Below are 14,838 nucleotides of genomic sequence, written 5' to 3'. Positions count from 1 at the left end.
AGAATTTCCACCCCCTCCCCTGCACACATAATTTCTTTTCTCCTCTGTATTCCGACTTAAACAGTATTAAAATAGAAAGTTCCGGGAGAGACAGGCAGGCAGCTGGAGCTCCTGGTAGGAAACAAACACCCTTAGGGTATAGGGAAAGTTAGAGCAAGCCCTTGCCCTGTTTAGGCAGTTTCCTAATACCCCATTCTACTTAAAAGCCTATTAAACTGTCACCCCCCCACATCATCCCATCAGTTGAAGATGTCTCCCTTTTCCCCTTTCACTTTTATATCTTCCTAAAGTGTCTGTCTCATTAGCATACCATCTTATTCAGTGTATTGTAGAGCTGAGACCCAGTCCAGTTCTGAATGCTCAGAGTGTTTTGGTTTTTTATTTCCAAAGGTAGGTAGTGGCTCAAGGAAATGCCCCAAGAGGGGAGTGGTGTGACACTTAGGCAGCTGCAGAGGAGGTGGCAGCAGCATGGGGCCCCTTCTGGTCTCTCCCAGGCCTGCTGCTGACAGATCTTGTTTTGGTCTGGAGTTGTGCTTCACTGCTGGCCTCTCCTTAAGGGCCCTGGCTCAAGGCAGATGAGTGGCTGGAATCACGTATCATGTAGGATGTGGCCAACTTCTAAGGCCGACCACGGGCCCCCTTCTATGACTGGCCAGGGGCTCCTCAGAAGCAAGAGGCATCCTTGACAGTATTGCCCAAGAGCCCTTACTTGCATGTGCCAGGGCTGAGGCCTTTCAAGAGGCAGTGATGCTCAAACTAAATTGCAGCCCAAGGCAAAGCTTAGTTTTGCATTCCCTGCCTTGTGTCTTGTTGTACTAGGGAGGGCGGGACGTGATCCCTTCTCAAGGGTCTTACTGTGGCTCCTTTTCCAGGCTTCATAACTGAACGGAGGGAGGGGGAGGAGGCTGCGGTTGGGGAAACTGGTGTGTGGGAAGGAGAATCCTCATACCCCAGTCCTGGCTGTCCCAAATTTGTGACGCAGGGGGAGAGAACAGGTCCCGTTCCTCTGAAGTTTTGACCCTGCAGGCAGTCCCTTGTGTTGCCCCCCGTCGTGGGTTTGGCCCCATGTGTCTTCCCGATGGCTCCGCCTCCTTCCCCACGTGGGGCAGAGGGCCCATCTGGTGTCTTCTGTGTTCTTCTCAGGGGGAGCCCATGCGCATCATTTACCGGATGCGCGGGCTGCTGGGAGATGCGACAGAGGAATTCATCGAGTCCCTGGACTCCACAGCAGGTATGCCAGAGAGGCGGTTTGGGGCTGGTTCGGCCCAGGCTGCCACTTTGAGCGGAAGGCTGCGCTTCTCTTGCCTGGCTGTGACGCAGTTCCTTGGCGCTGTCAGGCTCCGGGCCTGCATTGGGTTGACTGAGTGGGGAGCTCAGTGAATCCGCGGCTGCCAGCCATGGTGACTAAGGGAGCCTCCGTATTCAGAGGCAGCGGACCTCTGGGTCCCCGTGCTAGGAGCAGCATCCAGGGGGAGGATTTGGCCTCTGTGCCCTGCTTGTTGGGCCTCCAGAGTAACTGGGTGGCCGCTGTGTGAAACGGCTGGGCTAGAAGAACAAGCGGCCCGATCCGTCAGAGCTCTTCCGATGATCTTATGACCTAGTCCATGCACAAGACCCCCAGCTGGTGTGTCGTCAGGGAGCCCCCACTCCCAGCCGCACAAGTCACCCGCAGGGCCCATGGAGGGAGGTGTGTCCGCCCGCGTCCTTCAGTGACTCCTTGAGGGCGGGGGGTGGGGGAGCCTGGGCTAACGGGCCCTCCGTCCTCCAGTGCCCGGCATAGTTTCTCTCAGCTCTGTTGATGCCATTGCCTCTCTCCTGTCAGCCTCTTTCTTTTCCACAGATGAAGAGGAGGATGAGGAAGAGGTGTACAAAATGGCAGGCGTGATGGCCCAGTGTGGGGGCCTGGGCTGCATGCTGAACCGCTTGACGGGCATCAGGGACTTCAAGCAAGGCCGCCACCTCCTGACGGTGAGTCTCCCTCCTGCTCTTCTAGTTCACAGGACAGGAAAGAGATCCAGGCAGCATTGGTCAGACTCCGGCTTTGGGAACCTGTCATCTGTCTGTCATTAAGGCTCAGTCCAACTGAAGAACTGGCAGCTGGATGGGGGGCACAGCATATACCCTTCCTTCAAAACCCAGGATCTTGGGTGACTGTCAGTTTGGTCTGGACAGTTGATAGCGGACTAGTTGCCTGAAATGTGGACTGCCAGTTCTGTGCAGTCCTGCTTGGCAACTTTCTGAGTTGGCGTAAGCAAAAAAACCCTGCACCAGCATCTCTACCACCATTTTCTCTTGCATTTGTTTGCTGTGGAAAAAGTAGAAAAAACAGAGTGAAGAAGCAAGGGGGGGGGACTGACCAGATGCTAGGAGGGGCTCCTCTCCCTGGAAGAGCTGGCGAGGAAGGGATTTCAGCGAGTTTTGCATGGGGGGTGGGGGAGAAGCTGCCCCAGTCAGCATTCCCTCTTCATCCCAACTGCTAAAAGTGCCTCTGTTACCGCTTCTAAATCGGATCATGCTCCGCAGGCCTGGCATGGTGTGGGGGATGGGAAGGTGTAGAGCCAAGGGTTTAAGGAGAGTCCAAAGGCCGGTCCTCTGGTGGGTCAGAGGGAGAAATTACTGCCTTCACTCAACAAGGGGGCAATACTGGCACTCGATTGGCCCTCTGGCGATGCCTGACTTCCCAGGTTCACCCTCAGTGACAGCCAGTATGGCATCTCTGCTAGCGGCGAGCTCTGATGCTGGAGACCCCAGTTCCCATCCCCACTCAACCACAAAGCTCCTTAGGTGACTTTAGAACAGCTTCTTTTCACCTGACCGACCTACCTCACAGGATTGTTGTACAGATCAAATGAGGAGGTGGTGGAAACCATATACCCTGGTTGAGCTCTTTGCAGGAAGGGTGGGATAAAAATGGGGAGGGGGGCATTCTCTCCACTGGCTGGCAGCCCGGCTTGGGGTTTGGACGAGCTCTTCATGAAGAAGGCAGGCAGGCCAGACCCTGAGCCGAGTCTGTGCAGGTCATCCGCCCCCCGGCCTCTCTTCCTGCCAGGTGCTGCTGAAACTCTTCAGTTACTGCGTCAAGGTGAAAGTGAACCGTCAGCAGCTCGTCAAGCTGGAGATGAACACGCTCAACGTTATGCTGGGGACTCTGAACCTGGTGAGGAGCGGGTCTGCTCGCGTGGCAGAGCTGCCTTCTGCCTGCCCTCATGGCTGCGCCTCGTGGCACCCCCGGATTATTATCCCCAGCACAACAGCGGAGCAACCCCTGGGAGGCCGGGAGTTGCTACAACGGCCATTTTGTCCCATTCTCCTCAGGCTTTGGTAGCCGAGCAGGAGAGCAAAGACAGCGGCGGGGCAGCCGTGGCGGAGCAGGTGCTCAGCATCATGGAGATCATCTTGGACGAGTCCAACGCAGAGCCTCTGAGCGAAGACAAGGTGGGGCAGTCTCTCTTGTTGGGGGGGGGGAGTGGGGCCCAATCCCTCCCTGCCTTCCTGGCCCTGTCTTGCCTTCCTCAGCCTCCGCGGTCCTCCTCGCCCCACAGCCTGCTTTAGCCAGTGAGCCAGCAGGCAGCAGGGAGCTCTCTTGAGTTTTGCAGCTGTCTGTGCGGCTCCTGCGGCATCAGTGAGACACCCCTCGGAGGAGCTTCTTGCTCAGTCCACAGCCGGGATGGAGGGCTAAGGCAGGTTGGGAGGAAGCTTGAACCAGACTGGGGGCCCCCGGCTGACAAGGGGGTGTTGGGGTCCCGAAACCAGTTCTGCAGAACCGGTCGCTCCTCCCTCCCCAGTTGCACTGCCAACATCCTTACCTGCCATCATCTTTGCTGCTGGGACTTCCGTGGCTTGTGGACATCGTCCCATTTTAGCGTCCAGCAGATTCCTTCCTTTTGGGCCTGGGTCACAAGGCCGGTCAAGGGCCCGTGTCAGGAGTGTACCGCTTCCACGGGCAGGTGGGGACTTACAAGGCTGAATGCTTTTCCCTGCCACAACATTTCCCTCCACCTGGGCTAACATGCCAGAGAGGCTAGGCTAGAGTCCCTCTCCTGGCGTGCTCACGATTTCTTTTTGTACAAGGAGGTGCTCTGTCTTGTGAGCCCCTTTACCTGCAGCTGGAAGGCCGACTGCCCAGAGTTCAGTCGAGCTTCTCAATGTGAACTCCGCCCAAAGCAGCTTGCAGCTGTTAGTCTCTCTCTCTCCCACGCTCTAGCGTGAGTTATTAACGTGGTCTCCAGACATGGTTATGCCAGAATCCTTTCTCCCATTATCAGCCCCCCCCTTGTCCCAGTGCTGTAGGGATTGTTAATAGCTGAGGGCTCGTGCCTGCCTTTGGGGCTGGGGTTAAGGCAGGTCTGACCCTGGGAGGCATTAATGGCAGGCACAGGAAGTCAGGCATTCCACTGTTAGATTCCCCTCCTGGGAATGAGCTGGGAGAGCTTTTTCCTTTACGCCAGAAGGCTGCTACTTATTCCTCTGTGTGCTGTGAAAATGAATGGATGAAGTAATTAGCCTGCGGAAGTGCCCACAGAGGAGGATGCCTGCTACATCCCTGTATGAATCATGGCTCTGGCTTCTTTCCAGTCAGCCATGGGAATGTTTGTGTGATTGTGGCCCCCGTGATACAATTGTACATGAGACACTGGTGGAGCAGAATGCTTCTCTGCCTGCGTTTGTGTCTCCTCCTTAATAATAATAACTGTGTGCTTATATGCCACTCTTCTGGACTAATTAGTGCCCCGCTCAGAGCAGTGAATGAAGTGTTATTAAAGCCCCAAAATACAGCCGGGCTGAGAGAGTAGCTCACCCGAGGCCACCGGCTGAGCTCAGAGCAGTCGTGGGATTCGAACCAGCAGAGCACTGATTTGCGATCCAAATACTTAACAGAAGGGACACTCAGAACAATGAATTGTGCAGAATCTGACCAGCCCAGAACTTCACACGTTTCTATTGTATTTATAGCCTATTCAGAGAAGAAGCATTTTCAAAGTGAGGAACAGTTCATAGTAGTTGTGAAGGAAATAGTCTTGCAAGCCCCGTTACTTCTTTGGACTGTGAGCTCAGAAAACTTCCGCCGCTGTGCAGTCTCCGCCCCACAAGGCAGCCCTTTCCATTGCTCCTGGGGGTGGGTGGTAGTAACTCTCTCTGGGTGCTGGAAGAGTATCTCCCATGTGTACTCGCAGCACTCGGTTAACTGCATCGCCAGTTAGTTGCCGGATCTCCTGCTTTGCTCCTACTAGCCACAGCAGGAGTGAACTTTCGTCCTTCTGCGCTCTAGGGATGGCAAACTCAGCTGCTGTCCCTCCCCTTTACCCAACTTTGGAAAGCAGAACTGGTGTGGTACAGAGAACCAGCTTCAAGTCTTCAAAATATAAAAGAATTTGATAAATAATTGAAAAAGCACGCGCCATCTGTGCAAGCGTCAGGCTGAGCCAGGGGCACTTAACCGAAATGACGCTAAGTGAGAGAGGCGAGTCTCTTCTAAGGTTACGGCGCGTACGGCCGGTGTTGTCCGATCCTGCAGGCCCCTCTGACTGCCCTGGTGGCCCTCTCCTCTTCCACAGGGCAACCTCCTCCTGACAGGGGACAAGGACCAGCTGGTCATGTTGCTGGACCAGATCAACAGTACCTTTGTCCGCTCCAATCCCAGCGTCCTCCAGGGCCTCTTGCGCATCATCCCCTACCTGTCCTTTGGCGAAACGGAGAAGATGCAGATCCTGGTGGACCGCTTCAAGCCCTACTGCAGCTTTGACAAGTAGGTGACTTCCCAGAACACGCCTGGATGTTCAGCCCCCACCGAACCCTCCTGAGGAAACCCACCCACAGGGCTCGTGTGTGAGAGAGGCTGGCGGGGGCGGGGGGGGCGCACTTACGCATGGCCTTGCCTCTTAACGTGCTGGTCTACGTGCCGGAAATTAAGGGCTGAACTTCCCTTCTGGAGAATTTGGACAGCTTGTGAAAGCGGGGCTGTGTGTGGGCTCTGAATTAATTTTAAAAAGATTAAATTGTTTGCTTCCAGGCAACCCAAATTCTGTATATGGGAGGGGGAGCTGGATTTTGTATACCAGTGGGGCAGAATAGTTTATCTTCTGTTGCTTACTTTATTCTACTATTTTCCATAATGGGACGGGACACCTGTGCCCCAACCAATGAATCTCACCCTTCCGAACTTTTGTAAGGCTTCACGTATATTTGCAGACATGACGGCTAGGAACTTGTGTTTGCTCTTTTTAAAAAAGGAGGAAAGAAAGCTGGGCTCTTTTAGGGAGCTGGATTCTGTGCATGTTGCCATATTCTGGGCTTTCTGCACATTTGTGGAGTTGCAGCCTCGGCCCTTCAGGGCAGGAGACCAGCCCCTCTTCCTGGCTGTCTACCTAAGCAGGCGGTCACTTTGGAGAGTTTGCCCTCCAAACATTTACATAAAGCATGTGGGGGAATTGGGCAGGTTCTCCACAACGACTGCCTATCATTGATCATTTCTGTATTTGTTTATTTGGGAATTGGTTTATTTGAGTTTATTTTCAACAAGAGACACTGTAGGAGTGAAGCATAATAAATAGTTAAAACAGCAACTATGTCATAAGACCATAAAACCAGTTCCAATCAGTATTCAGCCGAGCTTCAGTCTGTTGCCTGCATCTTAATAAATGATTTCGATTGAGGTCCCAAAGGTTTGCGTCTCCAAGGCCTTTCTGCTGGGTTTTGACAGTTCCCCTCCACAAACCTCCAGCAAAGAGACCAGAGTAGCGGTGGGGTGGAGTGGGCTGCCAGAGCATCTGCTTTCGATGCAGAAGGCCCCAGGACTGATCTCCGGAGGGCAGGTGTAGGGGAAGGACCTTTCCTTGCGGGTGACACTGGAGAGCCGTTGCCAGTCAGCGCAGCAGGACTAAGCTAGCTGGACCGAAGGCCGGAGTCTTCCTAAGGCAGTGTCAAGGCACTGGCAGTTCAGCATGCAGATTGTCCAGGTCTCTGAAAAAGGGGAGAATTCCCAGAAACGATGATGCAGCTTGCGCGTGGCTTCTTTGGCAAATGGACTGCGAGTTGCCTTGAAGCACAAAGGTTGGGGGGGGGGAAGGGGCTGAATCGCTGCTCGTGATTCTTCTGAATGTGTGGGCGGGCCTCCCCTCCCTTCTTCCTTAGGTATGACGAGGAGCACAGCGGCGACGACAAGGTCTTCTTGGATTGCTTCTGCAAAATCGCTGCCGGCATCAAGAACAACAGCAACGGGCACCTGTTGAAAGACCTCATCCTCCAGAGAGGGATCACGCAGAACGCCCTGGATTACATGAGGAAGCACATCCCCAGTGCCAAAAAGTGAGGGCTGTTGTGTGACTGGACAGGGAGCAGGGGGCCCTGGGGGCTGCGGGGTGAGCGGGGGCCCTGGGCGGTCACAAGGAGGCAAGGAGCGAGGGGAAGGGGGAAGAGGAGGAGGTGCTTCTTGGGTGCGGTCCCTGGAATCTTAGGTGTGGTTGAGACTTCTGGTGGCTGATGCCCGGGAAGGGGGGCAGTGCTGGCTTTCATGCTCTGCTCCTGCGTGTGTCCCTCGTCTTCACTCAGGGGCAGGGGAAATGGTTCGCAGGTGGAACGCCTTCTCGGGTTCTCTCCTGGCAGCTCCGGTTAGAGGCTCCCACCCTAGCCTCCCCCACTTTTGAAGCTGAGCCTTCTCTTTGGGAGGAGGGTTCCACTGGAGGGGGGGGGGCGGGAATGCTGTCTGCGGAAGGCTTCCTGCGTTAGTACTGAGGGGGGGGGGTGTGTTCCTGACAGGAGGACCCCATTGCCTTCCTGTTACAAGACTGATGCGTATCTGAGGACTGCAGGGGTGGGGCAGGAATCAGTCCCCCCCTCCCCTCCCCCCACGCACACACACGCACACACGCACGGTCCGTCCATCACGCCCATATTAAGTACAGGCTCTTTCCCAAGCAGTGAGCCAGCCAGGGACTTCCCTGCTGGCCGCTGCCTTTCTCCTGCTATCCCTCCCCATCTTTCCCGTGTAGTTTGGATGCTGATGTATGGAAGAAGTTCTTGTCTCGGCCTGCTCTTCCTTTCATCTTGAGGCTGCTGCGAGGACTTGCCACACAGCACCCGGCCACACAGGTGAGGGGCATGTTTGCCACCCCCCTCCCCTTCTTCCTTCTGACTGTTACCTGGCTGGTGATGTTCCAGAGGGCCAGTCTGGTTGGGATCCCCCCCCACCCCCCGCACCGCAGCAATCTGCCACATGCTCCACTGCCTTCTGAGCTTGAGCAGAGGCAAAGGACTCTCTCAACCCTGCCCCTTCCCAGTGTGAACTCTTGCAGGAACTGCCCCTTGTGCATCTCAGCTGCTCACACCTGTGGTGAGGGTGAGCAACTGAACTGCATCGGGGCAGACTCTGTTGCTGGTCAGGTTGGGGCAGGAGTCGTTCAAGAGCCCTTTGCTCCTCCAAGTGAGTTAGAGGGTGGAATTACTGTTGGACACCCTTCAGTTGGTAACTGGCCGAGGGCTTGGCAGGCTGGTTGTCTAGCTTCTGTGGCTCGAGTGAGAGGTGGGGGGGGTGCGGTTCTCATTCTCCTTTCCTGGTCCACCGAGGCCTTTGCTTGCTGGATCATGAGTTTGGGCTTCCCGCACAGGTGCTGATTGGGACTGACTCAATCACGAACCTGCACAAACTGGAGCAAGTGTCCAGCGATGAAGGGATTGGGACGCTGGCTGAAAACCTCCTGGAAGCACTGCGAGAGCACCCAGACGTGAACAAGAAGATTGACGCCGCCCGGAGGGAGACTCGGGCGGAGAAGAAGCGCATGGCCATGGCGATGCGGCAGAAGGCCTTGGGCACACTGGGCATGACGGTAAGGGCAGCCGGGCACCAGGGTCTTGCGGGACCTGCAGAGTGGGGCAGGGGCCGAGGGCGGGCTCTCGTGTGTGGCTCAAGCCCCGAGGAGCGAAGGTGGGGGTGGAACGAGGCAGCCCTTGCAAGGGGAGGACGGGGGGGGGATTGTTCACAGCCCCTGTGGCAACTGTGAAGTCACGACCGCTTTCCTCCTGCTGGATGTTTCCGGAGGCTCTCCAGCAGACGTCCTCCCCACCGTCTCCTCTCCGCCTCACTTGCTGCGTGTAATTTTTTTCAGACCAATGAAAAGGGCCAAGTGGTGACGAAGACGGCGCTGCTGAAGCAAATGGAAGAGCTGATCGAAGAGCCCGGCTTGACCTGCTGCATCTGCCGGGAGGGCTACAAGTTCCAGGTAGACGGCGGGTGTGGGGGATGTTTCTGGCAGGCGAGCCGGATGCTGCCTGCAGGCAAAAGCGGAGGGCTGCTCTCTCAAGGCCGAGGGCCGCGAAGGGGCGGCGGCGGCTGCTGCTTCTGTTGCTTTGTCACACCCCTAAACGGCCAGCTGTGCAAGAGGAGATCTAGCAGCCGGAGAAGGCAGGCTCTGCTGGCTCCGGGGCCTAAGCTCTGCGCTCTGTTTTGCAGCCAACCAAAGTCCTGGGCATTTACACCTTCACCAAACGGGTTGCCTTGGAGGAGTTTGAAAACAAGCCTCGGAAGCAGCAGGGCTACAGCACGGTCTCTCACTTCAACATCGTCCACTACGACTGTCACCTGGCAGCTGTGCGGTGAGGCCGGGCACATCCAAAGCTGTGTGTTGAGGGGTCCTGGGAGGGGCTTCTGGCATGCCTTCATCATAGGCTGGCAGCTGCCCGTTGCCAGTCCTGTGTGGGGGGGTGCTTCTTCTTCAGACAGCAGAGAGTACTCTTCTCCGTTTATAACCAGTTCCAACTTGGTTCATGACTGAAGGATGATAATGCTTGGGACCTGTATAGTGTTTGCAGTGTGCAAAGCATGCGATAGTTTGTTATGATCCTCACAAGAACCTTGTATGGTAGGGCCTGTTATGAACCCCCTTTTGAAGATGGGGGGGGCGGGAGAGTGGTGCCTAGCGGGTATGTGGGAGAGGCAGGCTTTGAGCCAGGCAGCCCCTTTGGCCCGTCTCATTCTTGCTGCTGCTCCATAGTGCCAGGGAGGCGGCGGTAGGGCCTGGCCTGCTGTATCAGCTGGGATGTGTATTTTACACCCCCGTGTCCTTGGTGGTCTCCTCCAGGAGCAAGCCAGACCTGCAGGCTTCTTCCAGGCTTCGCCAGTCTTGGGGGTTGATTTGGGTCTTTTCCGAGGCGGCTGACCTTCCTTTGTCCATGCAGGTTGGCTCGTGGGCGCGAGGAATGGGAAAGCGCAGCCCTGCAGAATGCCAACACCAAGTGCAATGGGCTCTTGCCTGTGTGGGGCCCCCACGTCCCAGAATCGGCTTTTGCTACCTGCTTAGCAAGGTGGGTCAGGAAGCAGCTGCCTTGCCCCTCAGCTTCCCCGTCCTGGAGCAGGGGCAGCACATTCCCCCAGGTCTCCCCCCGGCATGGAAGTAGACCTCGCCAATGGGCTCCCCTTGTGCTGCCGTCCCAAGGTCCCGTCTCTGTCTAACCCTCCATGAGCCCAGCTTTTCCATACGCTCTCTTAACAACGACCCCTCTGCTGGAAGACTCCCTGCCCAGGTATCGGAGCTGGAGTCTAATCTGGGGGGGGGGGCTTTTTCTGCAGGCACAACACTTACCTTCAGGAGTGCACAGGCCAGCGGGAGCCGACGTACCAGCTCAACGTTCACGACACCAAGCTGCTGTTCCTGCGGTTCGCCATGGAACAGTCGTTCAGCGTGGACACGGGCGGCGGAGGGCGGGAAAGCAATGTCCACCTCATCCCGTACATCATTCACACGGTGCTTTACGTCCTCAACACGTCAGTATCCCCGGCTGTCCCTTGGCCGCCTTTCTGGGCTAGCACGAGCACCGGCTGCCTGTGGCAGCTTCCAACGTCTCTGGCTTTGAGCACAGCCTGTGAAGTGCGGTCTGCTTGGACTCGCTGTCAGTGTGAGGGGAGGGCTCCAGGAAGGCTTTTTCGCTTTGCTTGTGCACACAGAGGGAGGGAAAGCAGGCGCTTGGGCTGGGGGTGACGATCCTGCTTGCCGCCTCGCAGAGGTTCCCACTGCCCTTGACAAAGGCTAAGCATGATTAGAGAATCCAGAGAAGGCCGAGGGCTCGCGTCTTCGCCTCCGGCGTCTCTCTTGCTGGAGTCTGCCCAAGATGCCTGTGGCTGGGTCCCTTCCCTGAGATTCTAAATGCACTTTCTGAAGGCAAGGCTGTGCCCGCTCCCCTTTGCAGGGCTTGGTGTGCCTCACCCCTCAGGGGACGCGCAGAGTTCTAGTCTTTGTGGAGGGCGCAGGCTGCTTTTCTCCCCTCTCCCTACTCCGCATGGGCAGACAGCAGGTTATGGAAATGCTGCTCCCCGCTGCAGCATGGGAATTGAGGCATTTGGCAAAACGTAAAGCCGAAATCTGTCAGCAGCAACCAGTTGTGATCCCTGAGCCCACCCATGGACACAAGTCTTTTCAAAGCCCACGAGGCTTACTTCTGATACACGGCTTGTGACCCGAGATGCACTTGGTCAGATGCATGAAGTTAAGGTGGAAGAATCTGAGTCACAATCCTCTTGGATCAGCCATAGGTTGATCCAAGCCATAGGTTGTCTTGCTCTGTGCGCGTGTGCGCTGGGTGAACTCCCCCCTTGCCTTCCAGGACGCGAGCCACCTCCCGAGAAGAGAAGAACCTCCAGAGCTTCCTGGAGCAGCCGAAGGAGAAATGGGTGGAGAGTGCCTTTGAGGTGGACGGGGCACATTACTGCACAGTGCTGGCGCTGCACATTCTGCCCCCCGAGAAGTGGAAAGCCATGCGCATCGACATCCTCAAGCGGCTGCTGGTGATCTCCCAGGCCCGGGTGGTGTCTCCAGGGGGGGCCAGCAGGTGAGCCGTTCTGCAGTTCTCCCTTCCTTCACCCCCTAGATGGGTGGATCGGGCAGGAACTCGACCTGAAATCTGTGCTGTGGCTGCGTTAAAGTCTCCCTTTGTGGGGAGCAGCTGAGGAGGAGGAGTGAACTTTGCCACCGTCTTCCACATCCTCTCCCATTTTTGCATGCCTGAGTAGCCGCCTTCAAAAAGCTGGAGGCACGGGGGCCCATGTGCGCAGGGTTTCGGTGGGGAAAGGGGGGCGCTGCTCTTTGGGTTTCACAGCACAGGAGCCAGGAACTTGCTTTCCCTAGCAAGTTACCTAGGAGTGTGTGCATTCAGGCAGGATGCAAAGCCTTCTTGAGCCTCAGAAATGAAGGTGTGTGTGTGTGTGTGTCCCGGAAGCCCCTGTGATTCCTGTTCTCTGTCCATGCCTGGTCCCTCGAGCAGAATTTTCTGCCTGCTTTGGTTCAGGCTCCCTCTCCCCCACCCTGCTTCAGCCACTGACGACGAGGACCCTGTTCTAGGTCTGGGTTCAGCCGCAGCTGCCTGTGACTCCAGTCCTGCCGAGCTAAAATGGCTTTCAGGCATACCGTTTTGTCTCTTCCCTTGCTCTCCTTTCCCCACTCCCCAACCCTGCCATAAAAAATTATTTCAGTACCACTTTTGGATTAACTGAATTGTAAAGGAAGGAGTGTCCCCCCCCCCCCAAGAAGTTGATGGTTGCCCCTGCCCTCCTGTTCCAAGCCAGCGGAGAGCAGTGGCTGCATCCCGGGGGGGTGCAATGAGTCTTGGGTGCTTTGTAACCACACTGGAGTGGTCTGGCAGTCTTCAGGGGGGCTGCAGACTGTGTTACCAGTTGCTTTGCAGCTTTCTGCCATGGTTAGGGAAATCTCCCTTTGATCCAGGCCCGTTTCTGAGTTCTGGGGAAAGCTGGTTTGGTTCCCGGGGGCGTCCTTTCCTTCTGGGCCCGCCTGCAGTCCTTGAGTGGTCGGAGGCCGTGCATCCTGAAGGAAGAGGTGGCAACTCTGACACAGAGGTCTGCCCGTGATAAAGTCGGGGGCGGAGGAGAAAACTCCTCCGGGGCTCCCATTAACCCGATCAGTGGGTGCCCAGCAGTGGTGGTTGGTGGTTTGCGTGCCTTGAGGTCTAGAAGCATGCTTTTAAAAAAATCATTACCATAGAATTGAGAGGCTGTAGGTGTTTCAGTTCCTTGCCAGAGTTGGTCTTGCACAACACCCTTGCAGTTGTGCCTGCTGTCAGTTCTAAATGGCTTTGCTGTGAGAAACCCAGCCATGCCTCAGTGTGTGTCCGTTCCCTCTCACTTCTGCATTTCCCCACCTATTTTATTGATGGGCTTCTGGCTGTCATCTCACAGCAGGATTATTCATCAGCAGCTGAAAGCAATTAATTCTGGGGCTTGAACTCCTTTTCGTCTTCCTTACAGGCTAACGGATAAAGCGGTGAAGGACTATGCTGCCTATCGCTCGGGCCTCCTCTTCTGGGCCCTCGTGGATCTTACTTACAACATGTTCAAAGTAAGGAACTTGGCCCTGCCAGCACCCCCCTGGAGCCCCCCTCACACCTGTGTGCCAGGGAGCCCTAAAGCATTTGCAGAGAAGGGGTGCGGCCACGCCAGCAGCTGCGAAGCGCGTAAACTGGAGAATTCACTCTCTGTCCCCTCACTAGGCTGTAGCCGAAGGACAGGTCGCTTGTTGTTAAGTGTTTCATTTTAAAATCCTCATATCCCCTAAGAAGGCCGTGTGGCCCCGTCCCCAGGTGAGCCCTGGCATCCTAACCCTTCCTCCTCCTTCCACTCAGAAGGTGCCTACGAGTAACACAGAGGGGGGCTGGTCCTGTTCCCTGGCCGAGTACATCCGCCACAACGACATGCCCATCCACGAGGCAGCGGACAAGGCCCTCAAGACTTTCCAGGAGGAGTTCATGCCGGTGGAGACTTTCTCCGAATTCCTGGACGTGGCTGGTAAGTGTTGACGTTGCCCCGAGGCGCCTTCCTCTGAACCGTGCAGCTTGGCTCGCTTCCTCAAGGCATCTGTAAGCAGTGGGAGGTGTTACAGGCCTCTGCTTTGCGTGCCAAAGGTTCTCTGTTCAGTCCCCAGCTAAAAGGCTGTTCAGCAGCAGCAGGGCTGGGAAAACTGAGGGAGGGCATCGTACGGACTCTGTGCATCATGTCTCTTCTCCATCGGCAGGCCCCAGAGGTTTGCCAAGCCATGCCTGATGTAGGGCACGAGGCCAACAGGCCTTTCTCTTCTTGTGCTTTGAGCCAGAGGCTAAAGCACAGGATGAGCATCGTCTAAACATTTTGTCACCCAAGGCAGGGCGGGCGGTCCTGCCTTCAGTTCCTGGCCTCGCAGACTGACTGTGACCCCCTTTTGGTTCCAGGGCTGCTGTCCGAAATCAGCGACCCAGACGGCTTCCTCAAGGACCTCCTCAACTCCATCCCCTGAGCCTTCTGTCTGGAGCACCACCACGAAGAGACCACGACGTGCTACCCTCCCATCGCTCCCCTGTATTCTGCTTCTCCCTTCACTCCTTCCGCGAGTGTTGTCGTTTATCTCCAACTCCCCTCCCTTCTCTCTCTTTTTTATTTTTCTCCCTTCAGTCCCGTTCTTGGAGTGATGTTGGATTTGGGCCTGTTTTCTCCCCGGAGCTCTCCTCGCTTCTTCGCGCGTCCTGCCTGGCGCTCTCTGAGCCAGTAGAGGAAATGCATCAGGGCGTGCAGAATTCAAGCCAGCCCAAGTCTATGTTCCGGCTTCTGTGTGTGTGTGACCGTTTTACCAGTCAATAAATAAGTTAAATATGAGTCGTTGGACATGAGTTTTGCCTGGGGGCCAGCCAGTCACCGGGGGTGGGGGGAGGCGTCTGGGTCCCTCCTCCTTTTCTGCCCTCTGTCCACTGGGAAGGCCTGAGAGCTGCTCTTTTTGTCCAGCGGCTGGTCTGCAAACAGGCCTGGCGCTCCTGAAACTGGAAGCCCATCAGAAGGGGTTGAAAGAACTGCTCTGCAAGGAGGCTCCCAGT

At 56.1% G+C, this 14,838-nt stretch overlaps 1 protein-coding gene across 3 annotated transcripts in view; it reads left to right on the top strand.

The window, feature by feature from the left end:
- UBR4 (ubiquitin protein ligase E3 component n-recognin 4) overlaps nucleotides 1-14,623 on the top strand; it is a 112,460-nt gene extending 97,837 nt beyond the window's left edge. For 2 of the 3 annotated variants that reach the window (XM_055001526.1, XM_055001525.1), the window contains 16 exons: nucleotides 1,144-1,231; nucleotides 1,841-1,968; nucleotides 3,050-3,157; nucleotides 3,316-3,435; nucleotides 5,556-5,746; nucleotides 7,132-7,305; nucleotides 7,989-8,088; nucleotides 8,604-8,822; nucleotides 9,102-9,215; nucleotides 9,446-9,588; nucleotides 10,171-10,296; nucleotides 10,562-10,756; nucleotides 11,593-11,817; nucleotides 13,247-13,337; nucleotides 13,621-13,783; nucleotides 14,203-14,623. In XM_055001526.1, coding sequence (XP_054857501.1) covers nucleotides 1,144-1,231; nucleotides 1,841-1,968; nucleotides 3,050-3,157; nucleotides 3,316-3,435; nucleotides 5,556-5,746; nucleotides 7,132-7,305; nucleotides 7,989-8,088; nucleotides 8,604-8,822; nucleotides 9,102-9,215; nucleotides 9,446-9,588; nucleotides 10,171-10,296; nucleotides 10,562-10,756; nucleotides 11,593-11,817; nucleotides 13,247-13,337; nucleotides 13,621-13,783; nucleotides 14,203-14,267 — 2,250 coding nt within the window. In that variant the 3' untranslated portion in view covers nucleotides 14,268-14,623. Of the gene's footprint in view, nucleotides 1-1,143; nucleotides 1,232-1,822; nucleotides 1,969-3,049; nucleotides 3,158-3,315; nucleotides 3,436-5,555; nucleotides 5,747-7,131; nucleotides 7,306-7,988; nucleotides 8,089-8,603; nucleotides 8,823-9,101; nucleotides 9,216-9,445; nucleotides 9,589-10,170; nucleotides 10,297-10,561; nucleotides 10,757-11,592; nucleotides 11,818-13,246; nucleotides 13,338-13,620; nucleotides 13,784-14,202 lie in introns of all 3 variants that reach the window. The other variant, XM_055001524.1, reaches the window with a different exon arrangement.
- The last annotated feature ends 215 nt before the right edge of the window (nucleotides 14,624-14,838 follow it).

The sequence above is a fragment of the Eublepharis macularius genome, chromosome 17 (assembly GCF_028583425.1).
Source record: "Eublepharis macularius isolate TG4126 chromosome 17, MPM_Emac_v1.0, whole genome shotgun sequence".
NCBI lineage: Eukaryota > Metazoa > Chordata > Lepidosauria > Squamata > Eublepharidae > Eublepharis > Eublepharis macularius.
Note: the sequence above shows the minus strand (reverse complement) of the source record. Positions and strands in the feature narration are given on the sequence as shown.